The sequence below is a fragment of the Phytophthora sojae genome (genome assembly GCF_000149755.1).
Source record: "Phytophthora sojae unplaced genomic scaffold PHYSOscaffold_9, whole genome shotgun sequence".
Classification (NCBI taxonomy): domain Eukaryota; phylum Oomycota; class Peronosporomycetes; order Peronosporales; family Peronosporaceae; genus Phytophthora; species Phytophthora sojae.
In genome coordinates, this window is record NW_009258123.1 from 2564444 (window position 1) to 2590568 (window position 26125).

The following is a 26125-nucleotide window of genomic DNA, read 5'->3' on the forward strand; positions in this document are numbered from 1 at the left end:
TAGGAAGGGTCCTCCAATTGATAGAAATCTAACCAGCACTTGTTGCACTCACACCCTTACCAGCTTGTCTTTTGCTCCAATGCTTCTTCATATCAGAGACTATGCAATTCAAGGCTTGGTGTCTACAGCCCAAGCTGCTCTCTGATGAATGCCTCCACACGCTCCAGCGTGAATTCTCCGTCCAAACGGCGTGCGACGTCTACGACGGCCTCTTGTTGCTGCTGGCCGCGGCAGATCAGGATCACCGGGAGATCTGCCATCTCGATCGAGGCGTCTGCTTCTTTGGCCACCATTGCTGCGAACTTGTCATGACAACACAAGAAGCAATTAATCATGGAAACATTCATCTTTGCTTTAATTTGGGTCCTTACCTTGATGTGGACAAGCTTTCGTGCCAGAAGCTCAAGTTGCGTGTTGAGTAGACCACAGGCGTAGTTCTCCGAGTGATAAAGGTGCACGACCATATCGTTCCCAGGCTCAGCGCTCTCTTTCTTCGAGGTGAGGGCCACGAACTCCTCCGGTGTGATGAACTCGAGCTGTCCAAAGACCTTGCGCTTCTTCACCGCTTCTTGCATCTGCTTGACGCGCAGCTCAGCGTACTGCGCCAAGAAGGCGTCGTCTACCAGGTCGCTGTCGTCGCATTCGCAGTCCGAGCCTCCTTCACACTTGCACTCCAAATGTGCAGTTGGATCCTGCGTTGCAGCAGTGGAAGAGACGGTGGCGCCTTTGGCGATGCGGTTGAGCACTGCCTGACGCTCCGCTTCCTTCCTCAAGCGCTGCGAACCACAGCAGTTAGCGCCGTTTAGCCCTGCTCACATATCCCCGTTGGTACAGCGAGCGCACCTCTTCCTTCTGGTGGCGCTTGTGTGCCTTGTAGTCGTTGATGACCCCCTTGGGCCCCGTGTTCGCCGAGGCGAAGTCCCGCCCCTTTCCGCCGCGGAAGCCGCGCGTGGGCTTCCCCCACGTCTCTCCGTCCACAGCCTTCTGTCTCCACGGTCCTGTTGGGTCCGCCACTGAGTGCACTCGCTCCGTGATCTCTTCCTCGTCGTCGCTACAGCACACAAGATCCAATAGACATACATCAGATTCTTTGCCACCCCGAAGCGCAAGACGTGGAACGACGCACCTGGCCTCCGAGTCCGAGTTGACTCGACCGCCCAACTCGTCCGAGTCGCGGTCCTGGAGCACGTTGTGTCGCAGGAAGAACTTCTCCATCGTCGGCCAGATCCCGCTTTGCTTTAGTGTCGCTTTGGTTGCGATTGATACGGTGCCGCCAGGGAAAAAAATGGAAGAAGATCGGAGTACGACGGTGGACGCTCGTCCAGCGTGGCATTCGTCTGCAACTGCAACAAGTGTTTTGAGCCTTGCAAGACGTTCGCTCCCAGCGGAGAATACGACCCCCAGCTGGCACGAAGTTCTTTTGCATCCACGTTGCACGGAATGGAGAACACCACCAACTCGTCTTAAGCAAAAATGCACATTACACAGTCCATGAGAAAAGAGTCAACTGCACTGCACTGCGCTCTACAGAATGCTTCCTTCCTCCGAGGTCGAGCCGACGTACGGGGCGATTGAAACTTGTCTGACTTGGTTTGTCCTGCACGTCTTCGTCTTGCTTCCCTGTCGGCTGAAACCCCCTTTGGGCTGTCTGCATATTCACTTCTGCTGCTACGTCTTCTTCATAAACCTTTCGCTTGTGAGGGGCGCTGGTAAGCTGAATCTCGATGTGGAATCCGAGCCTATCGCCACTCACACCTGACTCGACCCAGAGACGCTTCCCTAGCTTAGCCCTTGCCCGACTGCTTCATGAGCCACTGGATGACCTGGTCGATGTTGACGAGGCGCAGCGCAGAGATGGGGATCACCAGCCACGGGTTGTCCACGATGTAGTCCAGGTTCAGCTCGCGGATGAGCTCGGGCTCGGAGATATGAGGCTCCAGATCGATCTTGTTGGCCAGCACCAGCAGCGGCGTCGTCGCCAGCTCACTGAACAGCACGGCACAAGGTCAACATACAGCTAAGACAACAGTCTCCAAGCCCCAGCAGCAGCGTACCGGTCCTCTAGTAGGCGGTGCAGCTCCTTCCGCGCCAGGGAGATTTGGTCGAACTGGTGCAAATACCACAGCCACAGAAGGTTAAAACACCGGAATCGGCCGCCTAATTGCCCTGCGACTGCTGAAGCGTACCGCGTTGGCGTCCACCACATATATAATGACGTCACAGCCGCGCGTGTAGCGGCCCCACTCGCTCCGGTACTGTGCCTGCCCGCCGATATCCCAGCACTTCATCTGTACGCCTCCCTTCTTCACTAGCTTCACGTTGAGACCGATGGTCGGGCACGTCTCCACGGGGTGGCCCATGGCCATGACGTTCAGCAGCGTCGTCTTGCCACTGCAAGCCCACGACGTAGCGCGTGTGAGAAGAGAGAGATCCAGGAGCGTAGCCACAGAAGCAGAGGAAGAAGACGAAGACGCACCTGTTCTCGAGACCCACGAGCACCACCTCGAGCTTCTTCGTGTAGAAGGCCTGCAGCATCTTCTGTAGAATTCCTCCCATGGCTGTCGCTGTGCTTGGCTGTACTTGAGTGTCGCGTCTAAGAGAGTCTAAAGCCTGGCTGGAGCTGGCTGGGGCTGTGGATGACTCGACCCGCTCGCTTCTTCTTTCGTTTTGAACAAGGGGAAAGAGCTGCCATCTGACCCGGTTTTTGCCCCCTCGACTGATTTTTCTCGTGTGGCGCACGCTAAGAAGTGTGTGGTATACACATATGTATCCCTGTCGAACATGATCCCTTCAAGCAGGTAAATGGGCAGTTCGAAAACTTCTTCGTCGCGTCATGCGGTTGCAGCTAGGAGTTACCACGCACGAGTGTACAGCGCAAGTGTAGCCAATGCAATGATAAAACCGTGTACTCGCGCGTTTTACAAGTGGCTGCGTACGTCGTGGACCTCACTTTCACTTTTGCGAAGCAAGCAGTTTTTCGATTTTCAAGCAACGGCCCGTAGAAGGCCGTGCCGCGAGGAAGTTATGCCAGGCGAAGCAGGGCAACAATGTGCCTACATCGTGACAGGGTCATCTGAAGGAGGACCACCACGCCTGTACCGGGTGACGGAAGACACGTCGGGATTTAAGGAGAAAGCGAGGACCGATTCGAGTGTGCATGATGAAACCCACCATTGCAGCACCAACCAGCTCCGGATCAACTTCTGCATCGCCAAGATTCTCGCTGTGGCTCTGTTTATCGTTGGGGTGGTTGGGTTGATTCTCGTGTTTTTCAATGGCGATGGGGTTCACCTCTTTTCCGTCGATTTCGCCGACATTAGCGATGATAAGCGCAAGAAGCTGCTCGACACGTACAACTCAAGATTCAGCAACGTCATGTCAGGCATCAATAAAACCATTGAGATTGCCATCCAGCCGTTGGTCGCTGTCGGTATTTTGTGTCTGGGTGCCAAGTGGTTCACTAGCAAGAGCGAGTTGAATCTCTTGGTGGGGATGGCCCCAACGCTTATCGGGGCTGTGATAGGATTCTTGGTATGCAACGGACCGACCTCAGTCAATGTTCAGCTAGTTCCTGGAGAACCACAACTATGGATGCTGACAGAAGATATTCACGCGGTGTACGTCACAGCACCTGACGATAACCCTCATCACTAGACGAGGGGGTTCTCAACAACTCGGCGTTGAACACCATGCTGCGAACTCGTTATATACCGGTCGAAGACGTGGCAACTACGTGCAAGGGGATGTCGTTCCGATTGTTCGAACTGTTTGGACTGCAGATCGAGCTTCCCCATGTCATTTTTGGTTACCCAGAGAGACGTTGGCAGCTTGATGCCCTTCCCTCGGCGATCGAACCGAAAGTGACCTTAAACCTTCCCATTCGGGATAGTGGAGATCACGGTAGTGCCAGTACCATGGATGCAGACCCACTTGCACCTCGAACGCTGTATATCATGGCTCTGTTCGAATTATTTGAAAATCTTGGTGGAATGTGGAGCTTACCTACTCACCATACAGATGACCCTGGCGCTTTTTACAATTTTGTGAGGTGGAGTCGAGCGGCTGCAATGAATTTGACGACCAATGAAACAGAATTACATGATGAGGTATACCACGACGACGAGGTGATGGTGGGTGAGATGATGGGATTTGCTGGGGATAACTTTGTCCCAGCCATGATGCTACACGATCTGCTGGGGAATGCGGCGAACATCGTTGAGGAAGAAGTTGAGGCTGTCTATCATCTACACCAACTTGCAGACGCGCTTACTTATACATCACTTACCTTGAAAATTCCAGTTCGCACAACAGACGCCGCACGCGAGAACCAAACCATTCCAGTCTCGGAAAATTGCGGCTCAGACGGGTGTATTGTCGAAATGCGACCGAGCCGTTCGTCAAAGCAACGCCGTTATGTGAAGATGGAAGCCCAAGTTCCGATGGCATCTCTGGCTGTAAACTCGTCATCTCGTCTCTGGGAAAACGTATTAGCGGAGACGAGTTCAACTTGTCGTCCACCGACGGGAAGGCGACTATCATGGTAACGGGGCTACGAACAATATACTCGCTTACGGTTGGAATTCTTAACTGGACCTCAGAGAATGTGGCAGCCTTTTTTGGAGCCAAATGTGCTGACAAAGTGACTAATTGCTCTAGAGTCCGGCTGAGCACGGAGTCGTTGCAGTAGAAAAGCAAGGTATTCCTAGCGAGCGACAGCACCAATTCGCTGGACGATGAGTATGACATTGGAGAGGCTTTTAACACCCCTCTGTCATCGATTCCCTGCGACCTTTTAGTCTGGCAAAAGCTGGTGCAAGTCGACAGAAGTTTACCGATGCTGCTTCCTCGTAATTTTGCTTATGTTGACGAGGCAGCAAGGGATTATCTTCACGGGATCACTAATGAATCGTGCTCGAGCCAAGCCGACAAATTTCTCAAGAACACCGTGATAAATCATTTGTTTGCAGAGGAAAGTCTACAAATGAGCTACACCGCGGGCCTCCAGTTCGCGTTCAAGAACGGCGTCCTGCACGCCATTGATGGTAGTGACTTGGCGGGGAACGTTCACCAGTTTAAGCTCCAAGTGTCTATTCCATCTACCAACTGTATTCTGTCGAGCGTAGGTTGTTGCGTGCTGGTTGTGCTTAGCCTTTCGGTCGCCGCGCCGCACACCCACAGTAAGTCCATTATTGAAGGCAACAGCTCAGCCCCCGTCCTTGCTGAAGCCATGACGAATACCGACAAGTTTCCACGCTCCCTGCTCAAGCTCTCGGTGGAACAACGTGATACGGAAGGGACCCAAGCGCGCCTAGTCGAACTGGATCAGGTCGAAATGGCAGCGGCAGAGTTCGTCGAGAAAAAACAACCAAGTTAATCCAGCACTGGAGAAGTCGGCACCAACGCACGACTTGACTTCAATGGATACTCTGCACGACCAGGAAAACTAATAAACAAAACAATGACATTCGTATTCATAAATACCCCCGGGTGCAAGACAATGCCTACATTCGAACACATCTGCACACACACACACATATAATGACTATCCTCTTGAAGTTCCTTGTAGAACGCGAATATTCCCAGCCTCCGAGTACCCTCGCGCCCGAATGCGCCGCGGCGAGTTGTCGGATAGACGCACCGACGAGGACGAGAAGCGCATGTCGGGTATGGAAGCTGCGCGGAAGTCGATCCGATCCTGTCGCGTCTTGAGTGGCCCCATTTGCATCGCTAGGGTGGATTCGGCAACGCTGTCGGGAGCTTCACTGACTAAGTCGAGACCGAGGAATAGTCCCATAGACTTGTCGATGTCCAGGCCGTGGCGAGGACAGTGGTGAGCGTTCTGCGCTACTATCTGCTGTGCAGGTAGACGCGACTACTTGAGCTGCTCCACGAACGGGTGGCACGAGGCGCAGTCGCGACATTCGAGCAGCAATACCTCGCGCAGCCGCTTGAACTCGCGGAGGCGGCGCTCCTTCCGGTAGATGTCGCCGGTCTACTGGTGGCACGTCTCGATCGCACACTCGAAACTCGTGTAAGTTAAAGTTAAGTTGCTCGATGAAGCAAAGGCAGCGTAAAACCGACATGACGTTGGAGGAGTGGCGGTAGGGCAATAGAAACCGGGATGTCGTGATACAGTTTCGATGCATTCAATAACTCTGGAATATACAGGGTGATCCCGCACTTCCGATGATGTCATGTACAAAATGAGTTGTGTCTTATCGCTTGAGCGATGGTAGGCAATTCAAATAATGTTGAGTGGCTTGGGTATAAGATGTACACATGTTTTATAGCTAGGAAAAAAGATTTTTGAGTAAATATTTTTCTTAGCGGTTAACACCGATAGCACTCGTGACATCGCTGCTCGTGACATCGCTGCTCGTGACATCGCTGCTCGTGACATTGCCTCCCGGCTAATAAAAGTGCAACACGCACGGAATGTGGGATAGAGGCTTGCATGTTAATGTTAATGACAAACGTACTTATATCGAAGTCATCCAATACTTGCATGTTTCTTATACCAAGCGCAACACAATGCAACACACATGAAATCTAGCATTCAAAATTAAAGACATAACTGCACAACAAACTAATAACGGGGCTCGAGGTCGAGCTTATCCAAGTCAGCATATGAATGTCCTTGCAAATATCGAGGATGTCCTGATGGAATATTTGTCCCACGTCGCCGTCATGGCATATGCGGTTCCGGTCGTGGACGAGCGGCGTTTAAGCCACTCTGCATGGCCGGTGTCCCTCTTTTTCAGGTTCGGGACGATGTCGGCACGTTTTTCCCGTCTTGTCTTGGATGCAGCTAAGAGAACAAGAAAACATTCATCCAAATTAAACTACAACTACATCGACAAAACCAACATGATGATGGCAACCAGTATGTTGTTGCGCAAATTCGTCTATCCGACGCTCAGTAGGGGTACAATCAAGTGTACCCATTACATGAAGAGTGACGGGTGTCACTCTCCCGAGTACATGGTACATGGTACCAGAAGCTCCGCAAGCCAACCATTTGAGTTTGTGTAGGCTTTTATATAGTTAACTTGTAGTTTGTATTACGACCAAGTTAACCTCTACCAAAATACAGTCAGTCTTATAACCTACTCCTTTGTAGCAAACCGTTCCCTTTGAGGCCGGGAACTCGTGAACTGTTCACCTGGATAGTAATATCCGCACGCTCTTCCTCTGCGCATTGTGCTGTGACCCCGTCACAATCACAGCATCCATCGAGAGAATCCACGATCAGCCTCATAGCTCGAACTTCAGCTTCTAGTAGCCTCGCTGTGTGGTGCTTAGCCGTCAGCTCCTTCTTCAGCTTCTCGATTTCTTCTTCTGCACGACGATATTTCTGCTCCCAGTCCTTGGCGGTGCTGGCAAAAGCTTCGTGGCTTGCTAGCGAATTCTTCTTGTCGGACAACTTTTGCAGAAGTGTTTCCTAGTCCCGCATCCTCTTTTCGTGAGCTTGCTTTTCGACGGCCACTTTGTCCGCATGATCCCTTTCGCGCTTATTAATCATAAACCTCTGAACCTGTAAGCGCTGTCACTCCGGTTCTTGCTCTTGAGCTTGCTTGTTTAGTTTAGCCCGTAGTTCCTGCTGTTCTGCACTTATCTTGTTCAACTCAAATTCTCTCGAATCCAAACGAAAGACGAAACTGTTCAAGCGTGCTTCCTTGCGCGTCAGCTTCGTCGCACTAGTCTCCACCAGGATTCGGACAGCACTTTTTGGAGTCGCATCGGCCTGGATTGCCTTTGCTTGGCGGGCTTCTTCCTCAGCTTTCTCGAGTTTCGAATTCAGTTGGCGGGATACTTCCTCCACTTTCGTGAAATTCACTTTGAGTTCACGGGTCTCCTGCTCTGCCTATGTAAGATTCACCTTCAGTCGGCACGCTTCCTGCTTCGCTTCCGTGAGTTCCAACTTCAACTCGTTTTCTTTACTCTGCATTGCAGACAGAGTGGCTCGAAGAGCGGTAGCAGACGACCGTTCAGCATCCAGATCCTCTTGAAAAAGCTTAGAATCTCCCTTTAACCGGATATTTTCGGTAGCAACAGCATCTTCATGTTTTTCCATGTTGCTATTAGCTCGCTGCTGTCGTGCCTGAGCTTCCAGATCTTGCACCTTCTTCTGTAACTTTGGCATCTGCTCTCCGTGCTGCGCAGCGAGCTTGTCGAGCTCTTCGTTCCATTGCTCATAGGTCATATAGTGATTTCCAGCGTCAATCTCGCGCTGCGGCTTTAGAGCCTACTTGAGCTGTCCGATTGCGTAGCCTTCCTGAGCTTGCAATTGCTCGTGAAAACCCTTGAAGTTGATGAAATTTTAGGTCTCCGATGCTTGCTTGTAATCAACTTGACGGCCTTCGTTTCTGGTTGCCTTGTAACGCTTGGCGAGGTAGCCAACTTGTGACAGGCTCAGGTAAAACTGATCTAGCTTTGTCCAGCGACCGCGTCGGCGCTTTCCAGCCTTCATCCGTTCGTGCATCTTCTCCAATGCGTCACGAGCTTGTGCAACCTCGTCCAGTGTCAGTTCCCAGGGCATCGGTTGGCGGGGCCACATCAGTGGTCATCCTTGGCTCGGCTGGATCCGATATGCCACCGATGGAGCCATGGGCAGCAGCGCTGGCTTCGCCGCCACTGCTCGGAGAAGTCGCAACACCGGCACAAGCGCAACGTTAGCCGCTTGACGTGTCCTTGGAGGCTGCACGGATTTCGGTCCTGTTTTAGTTGCGTAGTTGCCTGACGATCGTGACCTGGTTGCCCTCTTGCCCTCGGATGAGGGGCTACTGCCGCTTGCCCCTGACGTTCTTCCACTCTTGGAGGTAGCAGCAGCTTCTGCCGTCCCAGGCTTGCTCAGGGTTCGTCGTTTACGCGCCACCGGCTCCGAGTCTTGATTGGACTTCCGCTTGGTCCCGGAATCGCCTGGAGCACTCACTTGACGAGTTGAGGTTTTGGCTGCTCGCTTGGCGTGGCTGGCATCCTGTTCGGTATCTGTCGCTATGGTGATGGAGGCGGCTGCACTTCAATTTTAGGGTGAGTAGCGCGTGGGCTAACAGGCTTACCCAAAAACACTGCGAAAACGAATAGTCTAGAACCCGACATAAAGGGATATGACTGATGGGGGTGAGACCGCTACCGCCTGTGCAGGTACTGCATACTTAACCGATGGTAGTGGTAGGATGTATAGGTATAACAAGAGTACCTGTGCTTAAATATTGCATGCATCTTCCGCCAAACCCTCTAAAAAGCTGACGTGTCGGTTTTGGTAGGAAAAACAATCGCTGCGATTTATATGTCGGTTTATGCCAGAAAAACCGACATTAGATTTGAATGTCGGTTTTGACCAGAAAACAGACATTAGATTTGAATGTCGGTTTTGACCAGAAAACAGACATTAGAATTTTATGTCGGTTTATGCTAGAAAAACAGACATTAAAATGGAATGTCGGTTTTGACCAGGAAAACCGACATTAGAATAACATCTCTGGATAGCGTGGAAATTACATCAAGAGCTGGCAAACAAGGATTTTGAATTCGTATTTTAGCTCTTCTGCCTTCTATGTTGATAGGTTAACAGCACCGTTGGAGGCCATGATTATAATCATGGAAACGTACATGATCGGAAAACATGATTTGTCCAGGATTGGTAAGAAACATTTCTTACCGAGTGAGGGAGAAACAGCGCGACCAATTTAGCACTTGCGACGCTCGCGGAGGAGGCGAATGCGATATATTCTCGTTCTGAGGAGGCGGCGTTTCCAAATCGAAGGTTTCCCGTGAAGATGCCGAGCAACGCACGCGGAAGCGGCCAAGGCAGTGAGACCTACTGCGAAGGCCAAGGTGAAGCGAAACAGGATACTGGACGGCGAGAGCAACGACGCTCATACCGCGGTCCGGGGCTCTGCATGACGCCAACTTCAGACGCGACCAAGAGCACGCTCGACGACGGAGAAGGGTGTGAGGACAAGAGAGAGCACGACAATGAGCAAGCTGCGATCAAGGGTAACTCTGTGGGCAGTGATGGCGATGATGAGTACGATGCTGCGGGGGCTACTGGGGTCCTGCAAGTGGGGTGTGCGTCTAGCCGCGATGGTGATGGCCACGAAGAACACGGCGGGGACGACAGTGCGGCAATCTCTGAAAGCGTGGAGCCTCCTTTGCTCTGGCACATAGACTGGGCTGCATGGAAGATCTATTTGGCTGAGTACTGCGAGCGCACCAAGCAAGTGTTGCCCGTGAAAGAGACCCTGTCTCGTGCAGAGCGTATCAAGCGCTTAAAGTGTACTAAGAAAGGAAAAGAAGTCTCTATGAAAGAAAACGATGACTCCCTGTTGCTCCCCGAGGCGTTTGACCCGTATCAGCGGACTTATATTTGCACCCACGGTTGGAAAAAGAGGAAGTCACGCAGTGAAGGTAGTCATCCAAAGCAGCATATACGGTTGACGGATTGCCCATTTAGATTCGTGGTACAGTGGAAATTGTCAAGGGGCGAGCTGCAAGTAAAGCTTGGATGCTTTACCCACAATCACCCGGTATCGGCTGCTGCCTACGCGACGTATCCGACTTCTCGTGGAGTTGACAATCCACTTGTAGAAGCACGTGTGGAAGGTATGTTGGCCGTAGGTGCAAAACGCGCTCGAATCTACGACTATCTTCTGGAACATGATCAGAATGTCATCCAAGTTGATGTGGATAACATGGTGCGTGAGCATAAATCGTCGGTGTCACGTGTTGACGATAACGAAGCTACTGCGAGAGAAGTCGCGACTTTCGCAGCAGCTGATCTAGAGAACGTTGCATCTATTGCAGATACTGATGCAGGTGAAACGGGTGTCATATCGCTGGCGAGTGCACACATGCGCCGTGTATATGGCCGATTTAGCGAAGTGCTGCTAGTTGATTGCAGCCACAAAACGAATCGGTACGTGGATTTGTCTCTCTACTGAGACTATGTAACAATGATTTATAACGTGCCTTACCTGTCATTGACGTCTTAGCTACAACTACCAGCTCCTTACTTTCATGGCCATGAACGAGTTCGGCGAAGGCGCTGTGGTGCAGCAGTCGCTGCTCGAGGCGAATGGAGATTGGCACATGCAGAAAGCTATCGCCCACTTTAAGAGAGCCCATCCGACTCGGATTAATTTGGTGCGCGTTATAGTTGTCGACAAAGATCTGAACGAAATTCGTGTCCTTGAAGCTCACTTCCCAGAGGCTCGCATCTTGATCTGTCACTTCCATGTTATCATGTATCTGAAGGAAATGCGATCGAAATCTGATTTTGGGAAGATTTCTGCTGACGACGCGAGCCAAGTCGACGCAGCAATCCACAAAATGGTGTATGTGCTTGGGAAGAAGACTACAAGGCTACGCACAAAACACTGAAGGGTTTGTGTGAAAGAATCGGTCTGACGGGGTTTTTCGAGTACTTCGAGAAAAATTGGGATTCATGCCAAGATTGTTGGGTGATGTATCGACGCGCAGATCTGCCACACTTTAACAACCATACCAATAATCGCCTTGAAAGCTTTTTTGGAAAGTCCAAGGATGGAGTAGACAGCTCCCTGAGTATGTCTACGTGCGTGAAAGCTTTGGTCGCGTATGACCGTCGAATGCAGAACGAATATCGGTATCGGCTATCTCGAATTGGCCAGTTCGTGAACAGCAACTATGACGAAGAGATGTCCAATGTGCTTCGCTTTACTACCCACTATGTAGCCAAGCAGATTGAACAGCAGTACGCTCGTGCATTGGACAATGTTTCAAATTACACGTTTCGTAAAGCTCACGGCGACCCGAGTCTAGTCGTCGTGTACGGCACCTCTTCTGAGTATAGGCTTAGAACGGACGAGTGGAGATGTGATTGTGGGTTCTCGTTATCAATGCGCCTTCCGTATCGCCACGCTATTGCGTATCGCAAGAGCGAAAATTTAGCTGGCCCGCTAATTCCCTGGAGCCATATCGACAAGAGGTACGATCAGACTGACATCACGATAATGGTATATCCTAAAAACTCATCGGCCAATTGCACTTGCAGGTGGACGAACTCAGACCGGAAGCTGGAGAAGGTCAGACAGTTCTCCTATGAGCAGTTCAAAGATGCCAACTCGGGTCGCCGCGAGCAAAGAGTGAAGACGCACGCGGAGCGCTACAGAGAGGCTGTGAGGGCCACACATCTGATCGCAACTGAGATGGCAGATATTGATGATGAAAGCGAGTTTGAGGAGATGCTGCAGTTCGTGCTAAACCAATGGCGCAACGTACACCAGCGTAAAATCGCCGGTTTTGAGCAATTGTGCGTCGATGCGGTTTCCAGTCATCACGTTCACCACCACCAAAACGCAATAGATGAGGATGCGGAAGCCAAACGCGAATTCGAAATTAGTTCAAGCGAAGAATCCGATCAGTGTCTAGAAGTGGAGAATATGTCATCGAGTTGTGATGTGACTGGATTTAGCTCTGTGCACGTACGACTGAATCCAAGGTAGGGGCGCCACGAAAACTGAAATCCACAACGGCTGCTGGAGAGAAAGGTGATCGAAAATGGTTCGAAGCCGCTGAAGCGGGGCGTAAGTGTGCAGGAGAAGTTAGATTAGTGGGGTTGCTGTCTGCGCTGGATCGTGAGCGCCCAACTCTTGTAGAAACTCAGCGGCGTCTGTCCGGGATCATTGTCAAGTACAGCGAGGCGGCTACCAAGAATCCGAAATTCAAACGCATGAAAAATCCCGTACTCATCATGGACGCGTTCTACATTCTCCCCTCAAAGCTGGTAGAATCCCGTTTAAAGGTGTTCCCCCTCTCTAACACTAAAGACACCGCCATAGCCGTGGACGTTAGCTTGGAAACTGACACCAAACCTCGTAGCAAGGAAAACGGAGACGGCTTTATTGATACGGTTCAGATCAAAGACGTCGGGAATTTTTCACGCATGCAGATCGAGACGTTCAAGAAAGTTCAAGATCTGAAGGAATCGGTGCAACTCGGAGTGGACATGCACAAGTGGCTCATCGAAAAAGGGACTGCCCTCATTGCCTGCTAAATATCACGCCTTCGCGAACAAAGTTGCAGCTGACGTGTTATCTGCGTACCCGCGCAAGCAAATCGACGGCCTTCCCAATCTTCCTGACTTTGAAGACGCTATGCTTTACAGAGCGACACCACCCATGTGGCTTAGTGATGCATCAATCGCGGCGTTATGCCATCGACTACAGGATGATTTTCCTACTTGCAGATTTGCTGGATTTCAGTCAGCTATTCCAAGCAAAACTCGCACGAGACGCAGTGACGCGGACCTAATCGATGTTTCGATCCACGAGCGTGTTCTACAGCAAGTCAATGCATTTGAGGTAGACGTCGTGCTGCTGCCGTTGAATTTTCCGAAGGCACACTGGAGCTGTATGATTATCAAGGTGACGGAGAAGTGTATACTTTACTACAATCCGCTGAACCAAGTTTCCTACGTGAATACAGCGAAAGCTGTTGCCACGCAGCTGAAATTCGAGGCCTGCAAGATTACACTGTCCTCGCTCAGTGTAGGCCAATCCAATTTGACACGTTTAGCTGTGGTGTATACGTCTGCTGGATGTTTATCCACCAGGCCGTCGGTGGGAGACAACTGGACATGAGCAACACCTCTCTGACAAGACGCCGATTCGAGTTGTTTTACTATTTGCTATCCGGTCAACTTCTACCTCTGCAGGATTTAATGATACCGGATCGCATGGAACACGACGACACCGAGGAAAAGGTACCCCCACCGTCCGAACATGGCTACATCGATGACGAGGAACTTCAGCCGTCAGAGCTCGCGCAAATGCTAGTGCCATGACCACGTGCCCTAGAGGATTCTCAAAGCTTAGCACTATCGCCACAATTAATACATGTAAGCTTTGCTTCAGCTTCGTTAGAGCTCTGCTCATTGAGACGTAACGATTGGGATGACGGCAGTCACTCTATTTTCCAAGTATCAAACAAGTATTTGCCCATGATTTCTCTTGCAGTAATTCTGCAAAGAAAGGAGAACCACACGAAGGGTATCTTCCGCATCCTCAACGTATCTTCTCCAATCTTCCTCAGATGGTACTCACTTTAGTTAGGAATCGCTCGTCCAGGATTAATCCTGTACATCGTCATGGACGTGTCCATTACTATAATCCTGGCCTCCAACACCTGCCATAGGTTAAAGTGGTATGGACGTGTGTGTTTCACTTTCGTACAGGTGATGAAGCTCACAATCAACAACGTTTCCCGCTACACTTGGAGCACATCGCTTAGTACCTTGACGAGTAGCTATCCTAGGTTGGATGAGTAGTGCGCAACGTGAAAATCTAGACAGATTGCGGGGAATAGAGTACGTTTTAATTAATGGCAGGATTAGGAGACTGACAATATGAATTAAAGGCGTAAGGAACTTGAAACCCGCCCATTATCGTGTCACAACTTGTTCAACGCCGTTAATTCTGGTAAAAATGGTGCTGTTGGCGGCTGTGGCGCAGCTTGCCGTCACGCGTCGTGAAAACGTGGTGACAAGTCGGGCACTGTTTTGTTTTTGAATCGAGGATCATTATTGTCACTCAGCTATCAGCTAACGACTACTAAAGACTGGGTCCTCAGATGTCAAACCTTGTCATCTGAAGAGTGGGGTTCCTACACTTCGTATCGCCTCAATCACGTCCGCTTTACTCAACGTCTGCCTCAGTCTCTTGCGCTCCTACATGAAAATATGCATCCCTCCAATGGGTTATGTCGCCGTCTAAAAGACGAGATACATCCGCCCATGGAGAAACCTGACAAGTCGGGCACTGGTTCTCAGGAGCTCGCATTGCCTCGGGGTCGAGTACTGCCAGGATTTCTGTCGTGTTCGGGTTGTGGTGGTATTCAGGTGGTACGAGGTAGCAGCGTATGCGAATGTTCATCCTGTCGTAAGCGGCCCCACTGTAAATGAACTCCCCACGAAACACGAGCACATCTCCTCGATTAAGCTCAATCATAGTTTCCTCCGACAAGTCCGCTCCGATGTGATTCCACGCAAATCCTCGAAACCTAGTGCCATTCTGTAGTGCCAGGAGCGTCGAGCCCGGCACCTGGTGATAATTCCAAAAGTCGAATTGATCCGCGGCGTTGACCTTAAAGTCGCGGTGCGGGACTTGCATGGGACCACCAGCATACGACTTCAAGGCTTTCCATCCTTCTTCTGCAGCCCCTGGAAAGCGCGTCTCGGTGAGAGGATGCATCTCGCGCGTAAGCCTGTCAACAACGTGGGGGTGGGGGACAATGGTACTTGGCGCCGATACGGATCCATGACCTCGTTCCTCTCGAAAATTGGCTGAAATGGGAGAGATATCGTACCGACGGACTAAGTAATTGAATTGCATGATATTTTATCAGTGCACTGCTGTGTAATAATGAATGCCAGTTCTTAGATGCGTCTCACACTGTCTGCATATTATGATTTATGGATAATATGTGGTGTCTGCATTGCTATATGGATCTGACCATGGCAAATAAAGTATAAAAGCCTCTATACTGGCACTACTTCAGTAACGGCCATGGCTGCAATGGCCAGGCTGGAGATAAAGTTATGATTTCGCCAATGCTACGGCGTCGCCTTGTCGTTGTTGGGTTCAAATTCACTTGCTTGCATTAAGAACCTAGGTCTGGGATGGCTGGTCGCTTAAATCTGTGAACGGACCAATAGGGTACGGCATGCATTCAAGTTCGTGGTCGTTAAAAATATGGGCGGACCAATACAGTGTGAGGGGCATTCGTTGAAACCAAGCCTTTCCTCTTGCCCTTCTAAACATCCATGTGAGGAAACCAGAGAAGTTCATTCCGCGGTTAACGTGGCCAACCTCTGGTTGTCTTGTGTAGCAAGGCAGACAGAGGTCGCCCCAGGGAGTGGTGCGGCGGGCGCCGAATTTGCTGGCGCTGGCCGAGCCGTTCATGGCCGCGAGCGCGCACTTGTTCTTGCTGCCGTTTGGCTCTTGCTTCGATGAGGCAGAAGATGGAATGAACTACTCTGAAACTACCGACCTCACAAACTCTACCGAGGGTGTAAGCTTGCACCCAGAGCAACTGCCTCGCGACCATTCTGGGACGAAAAGGACAAAACCACCCTCCTGTGAGGACGTTGGCAGCGCCGTGGAGCTAATCTTGGGCAGCGGTTTCGTGGACACCGTGGTCGACCTCGAATCTTTGTCAGCCGATCTCTCCCCGACGCCGCCTGCACGCATTCCTTGTGTACTTGATCGTCAGCATCATGGACATGGAGGTGCTTGCCAGGGCGAACCCGAAAAACGTGTTTCCTTCTCGCTGCGCTCGCCGGAAACTTCGCAGTCCGACCTTCAATGATATCATCAGATCTTGTTTTGCTCAACCAGAAGCGGACCTGAAGTGCAAGTTAAATGTCGAGCTCAAGAACAAAACGACAGCGCGAACAATGGCAAAAGATATATGCTACTCATCTGCTCGCTGACTGGGATGATCATTATCAACAGGAGCAACCCAAGCGTTAAAAGCGTGGTGTTTTCGGGGGTAGTGAGGAAAAGGCTCGGGATGCGAGTGACAAATGTACCGCCTCTCAGATATTCCAGCCGCTGTGGCAAGGCTGTTTCGGGCGGTACCATCACAGCCAACCGACCGACTATGACGAGAACGACTTGCTCAAACGTCTTGTTGTAGAGAGAAGGCGCGAGCAGATTAGACTTGCACAACGGCGATTCCTAGCACGGCGTAGAAAAGGAAGACAATATGAGAAGCATTTTGCCGGTGACGCTGTTCATGAGATTAGACATAATCATGGAGAGAGAGAGTACAAATTGGAGGTCGATGCGGGAACAGCGGTGGTGTAGGTCGGGTAGACGTCCGAATGCAGGTGCCGCGTCACGGTACACGACATATGACAAGTACGACCACGGATGAAACATTTGACAACTCACCAATCCATAAGAAATTAGCAGAAAGCATGAAGCGCCTTCAAAGTGCGCTGGGCGCTGAAGAGTTGGATGAATGTGTTTGTACAGTGTGTGACCGTTTGGTGCTGTGCCATAAAACCCAGCGTGTAGACGATTTCGACTGGCGGTACATGAATGAGATGAAGCGTTGCCTGAAGGTCTCGAACAAGCATGATCTCTGCGATGAACTTATATACCAATACCGCTCTCCCCCCCCACTTGCCAGCTTTAGAAGGAGTAATGGTTTCGCCACGTGGAATACATTGTTACATGGATGACACAAGTACGCCACGAGCATGGTTGTCGGTTTGTGGTGAGTGCGATAAATCGCTTAAGTTGGGCAAGCTACCTAAGTTTTCCATTGCAAATGGATTTTTCGTTGGAAGACTCTGTGTGGTGGATGCGGGGGAGGAATCAGCCGTCGTTGAGCGCAGAATGGGCCTCTCGGACGAATCATCGCCGGTTATGGCAAAAGAACACCCAGTCACTGGGAAAGTTGGGGGCCAACATGAGCGTAAATTTGAGATTCAAAGATCAGACACGATGGCAAACGATGTAGCGGGTGATCATTTTGCACGCATGTTCCCACATCTGTTCCCCTTCGGGCGTGGGCACCCAGGCGAGGTACGAGACGTTCCAGAATCTGTGTTGGCGTGCATGAAATATTATGCTATGCTAAGTGAGCGTCAATTTGCGGAGGTCGAGATCTTTTAACCGGTTGCATTTGACCGCATCTCGTTGCGAAATATGTACATTCAAAGCCATTTTCGTTGTCAGCGCTTTCCAAGCGTTCTCGATGGATACGATATTCTGACCAGTGAGCAGCTAGGATGGGCACTACTAAAAATGAGCAACGACGACAAGGGCGTTTACCATGGCGATCTGAGAGCAACGATGTCGCCCAACCATTCTTGAAGACGGTCGAGATTGGGACAAGGTCGCATTGGGGAATTGGAAGTGAGCGGTCACAGTGTCGAAAACAGGTTTTTTGCCTATCAGACACGATTTGGTCAGCCAGCCTTGTTCGTCACGTTAACTCCTAATACTGACAACCCTGTCGTACTTGCTCATTACGCTACTAAACCCTGTTTGACGTACTAGAGTCTCGCTTGCCGGGAAAAGCAGAGCTACGAGCGGCAAATCTTGGAAACGATTGCGCTTCTACTCGAGGCAAGTCAACACATTAATCAAGTACGCGCTGGGTATTGATCCTACCACCAGGAAACAAATGTCATTTTGAGGGTTGTTTGGTGATGTGAAGGCATACTTCAGGATGGTGGAAACACAGGGAAGAGGAACGCTGCACATTCATTTATTAATCTGGCTCAATAATTGCCCGCCTAATTCGACGGCAATTGAACGCCTGATGGATGGGCCAAATGGCAATCGGTTTCGCGAGGCAGTGGCTTCATATACTTGAGGTATTGTTAAGAACGATTTACCTGTACAAATCGAGAAATGTGGATGCTCTGAGTGTGGGGCACCCTTTTCGGAGCTTGTTGAGTTACCAATTCCAGACAGTAGTCGCCGAGACTCTGTCGCCAAAACCCCAGCTACTTGTTCACGGCCAAAATCAATCGAGCCTGCCCTAATGAAGTGTAGCTCCTGTGGATTCCAGTTCAGTTCTCAGCATTTCTTGCGCTCTGCCTTACTAAAGTTCCGTCCTGACTCATGGCCAGTCTGGGAGCGAGCTTGGTCAGCTGAGGAAGTGGAAAATCAGGCCACACGGGAGTTTATATGCCGTGATACCATGAAGAGAGCTAATGAATATTATCGATAATTACAAAATGTGTCGCCTCAGTTGGAAAGGTGTACATGAACGCGGTGACATTACATCGGGACTATTAAGGATGCAAAATTGCGCGCGGATGACACTTTGCAAAGGGGATGACGACCCATTTCGGAACGACGAGCTTATATGGTTGTTTCAGATATCCCCACCGTCCTGGTTTGATGGGCGAATACCTCGATCTTTGCTAGATTACATGATCTCCGCATTGGTCGTTCAGCTCAACCAGCACTTATGGAATCATACAAGTAGCTGCTTCAAACAATCGAGAGCCACCGTGAACGATACGTATTGCCGATACCGTTTTCCCCGGGACTGGGCAGAGGAATCGTCATTTGATCACGATGCGGTATAACTAGGGCGGAAATTGGGGCACGAGTATTTAAATATGAGATTATGGCTACTTTCCGCTGCAACCATGACATCCAAGTTTTGATAGGCGGTAGAGATATCGTTGATCGAATCCACTAATGCTGTAAATATGTCACTAAGCAACGGCAGCCGTTGGATTCGCAAGTAGCCGTTGCTGTGGCTGTCCTAAACCGACGTCAAGATCGAGAACAGATCGAGCATATGACTATGGGCGTGCAAGACATATCGATTTTGGCTCGGAAACGGAGGGGGGGGGGCGTTAATTTACAACATAACCAATCGGCAAGAAATTGCTGGGCCGCTAGCGGCATTGTATCTTTATCGGGGTTCGTGCTGCTACTCAAGTAATCTGTATGCTGCACTTTCGCTCGGCGATGTCGTGCGCCAGCTTAGGAAGGTGGATGAATATTGCTGCATTTTGGTAAGGGAACCTGATGACGCGCAAGACCCAATAATCATGTGGTATCATTTCTCGACGATTACGTCTACCGACCTAACAGTTTACATAGCATAAAGCTGTATGAATTTACGATGTGGTACTTTCGAAAGAAAAAAGAGAGCTCTGCGAGATCCAGGCTGATTTTTTCTGAGGGATCACCCACTTCGCAACACACACTGCCTAGGAGAACGATACCAAGAAGTCGTTCCTGAGATACATGGGTTTCGCGTGCCGTCGGCCGATAGTGAAAAGCGCTCTGAGGCGTTATGTAAGCGCGCCATTCTCTCGCTCGTTTTGTTCAAGCCATTTCGCACGTTATAAGATATTATCGGAGACTGTGATTTCGAAAACGAAGATGCATGGTTAACCACATTTGAAACCTGGAAAGTTACGTGCGGCAAATTTGTACAAACGATCATGGACAATATGCAGGACTATTACAGCGGTATGCGCAAGGCTGCCGGTTAGTATAAAGCGGCGGCTGAAACAGCAAATTGCCGTAATAATCACTCTGAATTCGATAATAGCAGTACCGACGATTGGAATGACCTTTATCACGACGAGAAGCAGACGCTCGAATGGGATTTGAGTGAGAACGAGCTGTCAGATGATGAATATACGGGTATGTGGGGTGATGAAGGTGATAGCGATGATGTCTTAGAAAGCACGTCGTTGCATCCTGCTGCCCGCCCGACTTCGGTTGCCCCGGACTCCAAAGTGGCACATATTATAGATGTTTTCGAGAAATATGGCATGCTTCAAAGCATTTCACAAGCGATAAGGGATACCACGCGTCCTGAATGGCGGCCGGAGGATGTGCCTTCTGTAGTGTTCTTGAAGAAGTGGGTTCGCGACGGAAACACTGACAATCCTATCCGATAAGTAATATACCAGATCCGGAGTTGTTGCCTTGTTGGGAGTGTTGTATCCTTTTCCTTTACGTTGCCTGCCGCCTCCTATTAGCGGGGAAGTTGGGGGGCGAGGGCCGAAGGGCACGAGCTGCTGACCAAGCTATCCAGCGGTCTGCCACGTGTGCGGGGGGGGGCGGAATCACTTGATTAAAGTATAGGCCAATACTAATCCCAATACTAAGGACCAAGTGTGTGGTTCGCAAGCAAAATCGACTCTGATTTATGTTAGCCTGTATCCAGCCTTCCCATCCGACTTGGATCCTATCCACTACTGGCTCTCCTTCCTGCCTAATTTATCCAACATAGCCACTGTACCAATAAACTGGTACGGATTCCTACCTAGTCTAGGGGGTGCTAATGTAGATGACTTGATCCGTGTGCACCACACCACTTGCACCTGATCCCACTTCAGCTGCCCTGATCCAGCAACCGTACCTCCATCCAGCAACTATGGCGTCGTCTGAGGGACTGGGCATGGTCACCAACTGCTGGATCCCATTACCTGGTCAACGGGCAGGTCCCGTTCCATCAAGACCGATCTTGAGCGGATCTTCTTACCACATCATGTTATCCGGGGTCACATTTTTTCCAACTTTTTGCGAGACAATCGCTTTGGTTATTGCGTCGGAATACCCCACGACGCGCGAGTTGATAATTTTGACAAACTCTTTCGTCCAAATTCCACGGTGCGCTTGCTGACAATCACGACCCTATTCTGGATCCTTGTGGAATCGTACACTTTCTTTTAAAACGATAACGTCTTTAAACAAATACCACAGCTGGTATGTTGCAAATTTATCCATTCAAATGTTCTTTGCGTTACCAATGCGCGTTGCGGGATCTTCGTAAAGTGGCCTACCACCAACCGGAGGTAATTGGAGGAAGTCTCCCACCAGAATGACGTGAACACAGCCAAAACCAACGCCAGGTACACGCATCGGTATGTCTAGTTGGGCGAGTTGGTACTTCTTCATCATTGACACTTCATCTACTATAAGTAGCTCGAGATTGATGAGAGCATCAGACCCTCGCTTCTCTCGTATTGTATTTGCAGTAAAAAGCTGGCTAGCGTTTCCAGTCATCGCTGTTTTCACAACACAATGCGGCCTGTCCCAACTTTCACATAAAGCCTGAACAGCACCAATAACTCGGCTTTTACCAGTGCCACCAAGAAAGAGAAGTAGTTGCCCTTCTCGAATTGCTGCCTCAAACGAAGTGTGTTCGAAACCCGAGGTCTTGACTTGTTTCCAGCGCGAAATCAATGCTTTAGCGATTGCTTTTATAGCATAATATTGTCTTTCGCTCAGGGGAAATGCTGTTGAAACGTCCGTCACGCACGCGAATTGCTTATTGAGCTGCGCGAACCCATGTCGTGTTCTGCTCGAACAGAGCATCACCCAAAAGTTCAATTTCATGAGTGTCGTGCACGTTGACAGTAGCCAACACTTGGGAAATGACCCACAAGATCTACGGCCAAGACCAAGGACCAACCTACTCAGACCCGCGTGAAGGAACCCCCACTGCGGATCTACCCCAACATCTCCCCAAGACCCCGCCAAGGATGTTCAAGCTCACCCGCTGGGCATCTCGTGTCAACGAGAGAGTAGATCCAGCCCGCCGACGGGTACACAAGGTGTGCCACACAGCAACCTACGGTTATCGGAGTACCCCCTCCGTTAGTCGGTGTCTGGGCGCAGTGTGTGAGTGTGGGATCCCTGCTATTTCTAGCGGATCCACTCTATCACAATGACCCGAGCTGCTCTGAACAATTTGTTCATTCGAACGGCAGCCAAGCATTTGCCTGAAAATGAGTATCCCGTTCGTGTCGTGGCCAACTTCAAGCGAAAACTAAAAAGGCTTAGCCACTCGGAAATAACCGTGGTTACGAGCTTACCGGATACAAATTTGGCAGAATGGCCCCATACTTGGATTTTATCGTTGGAATGCCGATTCAAGTATCGCAGAATATACGTGCACAAAAAATGGTGGCGAATGGTACTTTGGGGCGGCTTGAAGCTATTATTTACCAGCCCGATACCGAGTTTCGCTTGGTACACGACCGTGTTGCCAATATAACAGTTAAAGTCCAAAGCTTCCCGCCACCAGCGGTATTAGTGCGAATCGACCGAGGTACGTCGGCCGTAGCAATGCATGGGTGCTCTGATCCGAACGTATTTCCTTTATTTTTCGATGCACAAGCCTTCGGTAAGTGTAATATTGCACTACCAGGGTTCGTAACAAGAGTGCCGCGCTCGCTGTCTCTACGTATACAGTAATTTCCGTTAGTTTGTGCGGTATCGTCAACGGTTTACAAGGTGCAGGGAGAAACATTAGAGGCGATGTTTGTGACGGAGTGGCGTTCAACGAGTGCTGCTGCAAATAAAAAGGAGTAGCCATATCTTCTTGTATCGCGCGTGACTACTAGAGAAGCCCCGCCTCCTTCTCCAGATTCAGCGCCGCCGATCTCGCCACCACCTTCTACAGATTCATCGCCGCCAGTCTCAGCACTCCCTACTCCAACTTTTTTATCTTCCGATTCGCTGCTTAACTGCAACGAAGCCGATTATTCATTTTCGCCAGTTAGTGACAGAGCTTGGAGCGGTAAACCACCTTGAGTGGGCGTCCTAGGGGTGCAAAATGCAGGGGGCGACGTTCCGACTCTCATAGTCCACGCTATCGGGAGAAGCACCGTCGTCTTCCTCACAAGACTGAATTTTATCGGATCTCGACATTTGACGCACAGGAGGTGAAGCGCAACTAGATGATTCGTGAGATGAAGCAGCGGTCGACGGCTCGTAGCTGGAGTCGTCCGCGTCGTCACCCGCTCCGCTGGAATCTCCACCACTTGCCCCTGCCTCTTGCGCCGCCAATTCTTGCTGAGCCACTTCCTCGTCGATTGCTAGATAGCTACAACGGGGGTACACGCACAAGTGGCTACAGTCACTTGTTACTCTAACAGATGCGATGACTGTTAGAGGTTTGAACACTTCCTCGACCTTGGTGTAAAGTACACCAATGGCTACATACATTTACGACCACCACGACGGGTGGTCCATACCCATTTAGGATTCCTATTGGCTGAAAGCAGCATCTTTTAGCCAATGAGTGGCTTGCATGTCAGCAGAATCCTGCGAACCAGCCGTTGGCAGATTCCTAGTTTAGAATATTACATTAAGAGGAAGTCAGAAACATAAAACAAAATAGCGGTTCTCATCGTTTAACAAAACCCGCTACTTGGAGTATTTATCTTGTTTAAAGTTTACTCGTGGATCTCGAGTATACTCAACTCAAGTAAGAGAAATCTACGCTTCCTCATACACGTGCGCGTACGTGTAAGCCGTAGTAGTGAGCCAAGGTAGGCCCACTACAATAGCGCAGTAGATGTTGTCCACGACGATAATTGCGCTCTGCATCTACCGCACACATGTAGTCAATATCAGCTTGATCTGCATCGTTGCCGACCCAGTGAAGAGCAAGATTAAATGCCTTCTTGGCAATTTGGTTGGGTCTCCAGACGACGTGTTTATGAAGATGCATCCTAGGAATACGGGTTTCTTTGGTTAACAGTATCAGCTGAATATGAATCGTTTCTTTTCTAGTCAACCTAGCATACAATCCACTATTTTGATTCGACATCCTGCCACTACCTGCTTGGGATGACAACAAAGGCACTATGTAAGCGATAGGTCAGCAAAGATGCCTTCGGTGCGGCGCAGCGGAAGAAAGTTAATCAAAGCGAGCAGGAGGAGGTGAACAAAGCCCCACCTTCCTCTATACGGTATCGAGTTCATCGTAGCTGGCCATATTTTTGTATTATTGCTCTAAGCTCCTGGTGTGCAATGTATGTCGGTTTTTCACCGAAAAACAGCCATGGTATTAGAATGTGACAATAATCATATATTGTGCCAGCTTAAACAACCCAATCATACAGAAAGCAGGAATTCAAACACTAAGTGAACAACACTGGGGTAAAAGTCGGGTTTGCCAGCGCTCAACCTTTCGGCATAGGCTTCTATAGAAGCACCATGGTGGAATCGGAAGCCGTGGAAGCGGTTCAAGTGACGACGCATCGCAAGCTTTCCGCTGCCTCGGAAGGTCCCGTTCCACATGAAGCAGAACGGGTCATCCGAGCAGACAGTGTCATCCAACGCGGGAACGATAACGGGCTGATGGTCGGGCGAGCGGTCCGATGTCGGCGTGTCCAGGAATGGGTGGAGGCAGACGCTGTTCGTTTCCGAACCAACCGGGGCAAAACTCAAGTCGCCGCGATAGACGAAAATGTCGCCTTTGCGCAACATGATTTCCGTGCGGTTGGAGCGCAGTGCGACGGTGTGGTTCCACCCGTAGACGTAGAAGCGCACGTCGCCCAAAGCTACGATCTTTCCGCCGCAACGTCCTGAGGGTCATTGTTGTCTGGCCTCACGGGATCAAAATCACGTCGCACAGGGAGTTCGCGCCAGCCAGCTCGCATCTTGAACCAGTTCCGGTCGTTGGCTTCCGATTCCGGGATGAACGTCTTATTGAAGCGCTGCAACGTGTTCGAGCCTCTTCATCAGGCACTGGCGACTTGACACGGCCAATATCCTCCACGACACCATCCAGTACTTCACTGAACCACCCGCGAGCGTGGCGGGCCATCGTTCTCCACGCATTCGCCTGGTGTTCGGGCACAGCGCGGTAGAAGGTGACTTGACCGTCGCAAGCAAACTTCTGACGAATGTTGATCATCGCAGCGAGTCGTAGGCGAGGTTGTGGCGTGGTCGGGTCGCAGCAAATTGGAAAATAAAGATCGAGTCGTGCCTATCCGTGACTTATCCTAGGGGTAGCAGGGTTAGATATATATCCGAGGTTGATGCTTTCATGCCACGAGCTTATTTAGCCCCGGACAATGTGTGTTTCACTCGAGACAACATGTACCATGTGCTTACTGACGCTGGTGTACGGGCGGACACGCCTGGTGGGACCACTATTCTTCCATGATGGCCCGCCGATAAATTAGTGAGCCAATGGAGTGTAATGGCCCTCCGAAATATTTGCGCGCCAATAGCGCATACCCTTACTAGCGAGTAGATAAATCAGCCCTATTCGATTGCCACGACGCGGCACAATGTAGCAGAACTACGCTACATATCGTTAAATTACGGTCGTAGAAGCGAAACAACTGTTTTGTGGCCAATACTTGGCTTATTCAGCGCCCAATACGACCCCCCCTAAGAATTTATCACCTGATGGCCAATATGCCTGGGCAGGCTATCAGGTTGATGAGATTCGCTAGAGCAAAAGGCAGTGTTCATGCGAGGCTCACCGATAAATTAGTGAGCCAACCATGAAGAGGCACGTGAAACCATTCAGTCAGTACCTTGAAGATAGCTACGATATGTACCTATTGGTCAGCCGATATTTTAGTGAGCCACACGATATGTATCTATTGGCTCGCCGGTATTTAGTTAGCCACAACATATACCCATTCAGCCAAATACGGGATTAAGCCTGGAACACTAATGGGAAGCAGAAGACCCGTGAAGCGAGATATGTATAAACTTGGTAAATACATCTTCCAGAAGAACCGTGAGGAGAGATCTGTATAACACACATATATGAGCGAGGTCTGGATCAACACATAAGTATGCTTGGTGACTTCTGGATAGAGTACATGGATATATCT

At 50.2% G+C, this 26125-nt stretch overlaps 10 protein-coding genes across 10 annotated transcripts; 4 read left to right on the top strand and 6 right to left on the bottom strand.

Moving 5' to 3' along the window:
* Nucleotides 1-22: 22 nt before the first annotated feature.
* On the bottom strand, nt 23-1215 carry PHYSODRAFT_549383 (hypothetical protein; the record flags this gene model as incomplete). Its single annotated transcript, XM_009536746.1, has 4 exons — nt 23-302; nt 372-776; nt 844-1051; nt 1127-1215. 4 exons carry the CDS (start codon nt 1213-1215, stop codon nt 123-125), a joined length of 882 nt encoding a protein of 293 aa, XP_009535041.1. The 3' UTR covers nt 23-122.
* Nucleotides 1216-1462: 247 nt separating this feature from the next.
* PHYSODRAFT_288558 (hypothetical protein) lies at nt 1463-2657 on the bottom strand. The gene is made up of 4 exons (XM_009536747.1): nt 2477-2657; nt 2187-2391; nt 2055-2107; nt 1463-1986 (listed from the first exon to the last, which is right to left on the bottom strand). The coding sequence occupies exons 1-4, from the start codon at nt 2554-2556 to the stop codon at nt 1785-1787; spliced, it is 540 nt and encodes a 179-aa protein (XP_009535042.1). The 5' UTR covers nt 2557-2657; the 3' UTR covers nt 1463-1784.
* Nucleotides 2658-2892: 235 nt separating this feature from the next.
* Nucleotides 2893-5374, top strand: PHYSODRAFT_305437 (hypothetical protein; the record flags this gene model as incomplete). The annotated part of the gene is made up of 7 exons (XM_009536748.1): nt 2893-3531; nt 3602-3617; nt 3655-4484; nt 4657-4696; nt 4797-5119; nt 5149-5177; nt 5203-5374. The coding sequence occupies 7 exons, from the start codon at nt 2893-2895 to the stop codon at nt 5372-5374; spliced, it is 2049 nt and encodes a 682-aa protein (XP_009535043.1).
* Nucleotides 5375-7546: 2172 nt separating this feature from the next.
* Nucleotides 7547-9099, bottom strand: PHYSODRAFT_305438 (hypothetical protein; the record flags this gene model as incomplete). Its single annotated transcript, XM_009536749.1, has 5 exons — nt 7547-7860; nt 7942-8245; nt 8351-8512; nt 8597-9012; nt 9060-9099. The coding sequence occupies 5 exons, from the start codon at nt 9097-9099 to the stop codon at nt 7547-7549; spliced, it is 1236 nt and encodes a 411-aa protein (XP_009535044.1).
* Nucleotides 9100-10304: 1205 nt separating this feature from the next.
* PHYSODRAFT_521398 (hypothetical protein) lies at nt 10305-10943 on the top strand (the record flags this gene model as incomplete). Its single annotated transcript, XM_009536750.1, has 1 exon — nt 10305-10943. The coding sequence occupies one exon, from the start codon at nt 10305-10307 to the stop codon at nt 10941-10943; it is 639 nt and encodes a 212-aa protein (XP_009535045.1).
* Nucleotides 10944-14623: 3680 nt separating this feature from the next.
* Nucleotides 14624-15230, bottom strand: PHYSODRAFT_338862 (hypothetical protein; the record flags this gene model as incomplete). Its single annotated transcript, XM_009536751.1, has 2 exons — nt 14624-14707; nt 14784-15230. 2 exons carry the CDS (start codon nt 15228-15230, stop codon nt 14624-14626), a joined length of 531 nt encoding a protein of 176 aa, XP_009535046.1.
* A 709-nt stretch (nt 15231-15939) lies between these two features.
* Nucleotides 15940-16347, top strand: PHYSODRAFT_305439 (hypothetical protein; the record flags this gene model as incomplete). Its single annotated transcript, XM_009536752.1, has 1 exon — nt 15940-16347. The coding sequence occupies one exon, from the start codon at nt 15940-15942 to the stop codon at nt 16345-16347; it is 408 nt and encodes a 135-aa protein (XP_009535047.1).
* Nucleotides 16348-17219: 872 nt separating this feature from the next.
* On the top strand, nt 17220-17663 carry PHYSODRAFT_305440 (hypothetical protein; the record flags this gene model as incomplete). The annotated part of the gene is made up of 1 exon (XM_009536753.1): nt 17220-17663. One exon carries the CDS (start codon nt 17220-17222, stop codon nt 17661-17663), a length of 444 nt encoding a protein of 147 aa, XP_009535048.1.
* Nucleotides 17664-21332: 3669 nt separating this feature from the next.
* On the bottom strand, nt 21333-21647 carry PHYSODRAFT_407329 (hypothetical protein; the record flags this gene model as incomplete). Its single annotated transcript, XM_009536754.1, has 1 exon — nt 21333-21647. A coding segment is annotated over one exon (315 nt), but the record flags the coding sequence as incomplete, so codon positions are not given.
* A 1437-nt stretch (nt 21648-23084) lies between these two features.
* PHYSODRAFT_338863 (hypothetical protein) lies at nt 23085-25188 on the bottom strand (the record flags this gene model as incomplete). Its single annotated transcript, XM_009536755.1, has 4 exons — nt 23085-23367; nt 24457-24839; nt 24905-24988; nt 25066-25188. The coding sequence occupies 4 exons, from the start codon at nt 25186-25188 to the stop codon at nt 23085-23087; spliced, it is 873 nt and encodes a 290-aa protein (XP_009535050.1).
* Nucleotides 25189-26125: the final 937 nt, after the last annotated feature.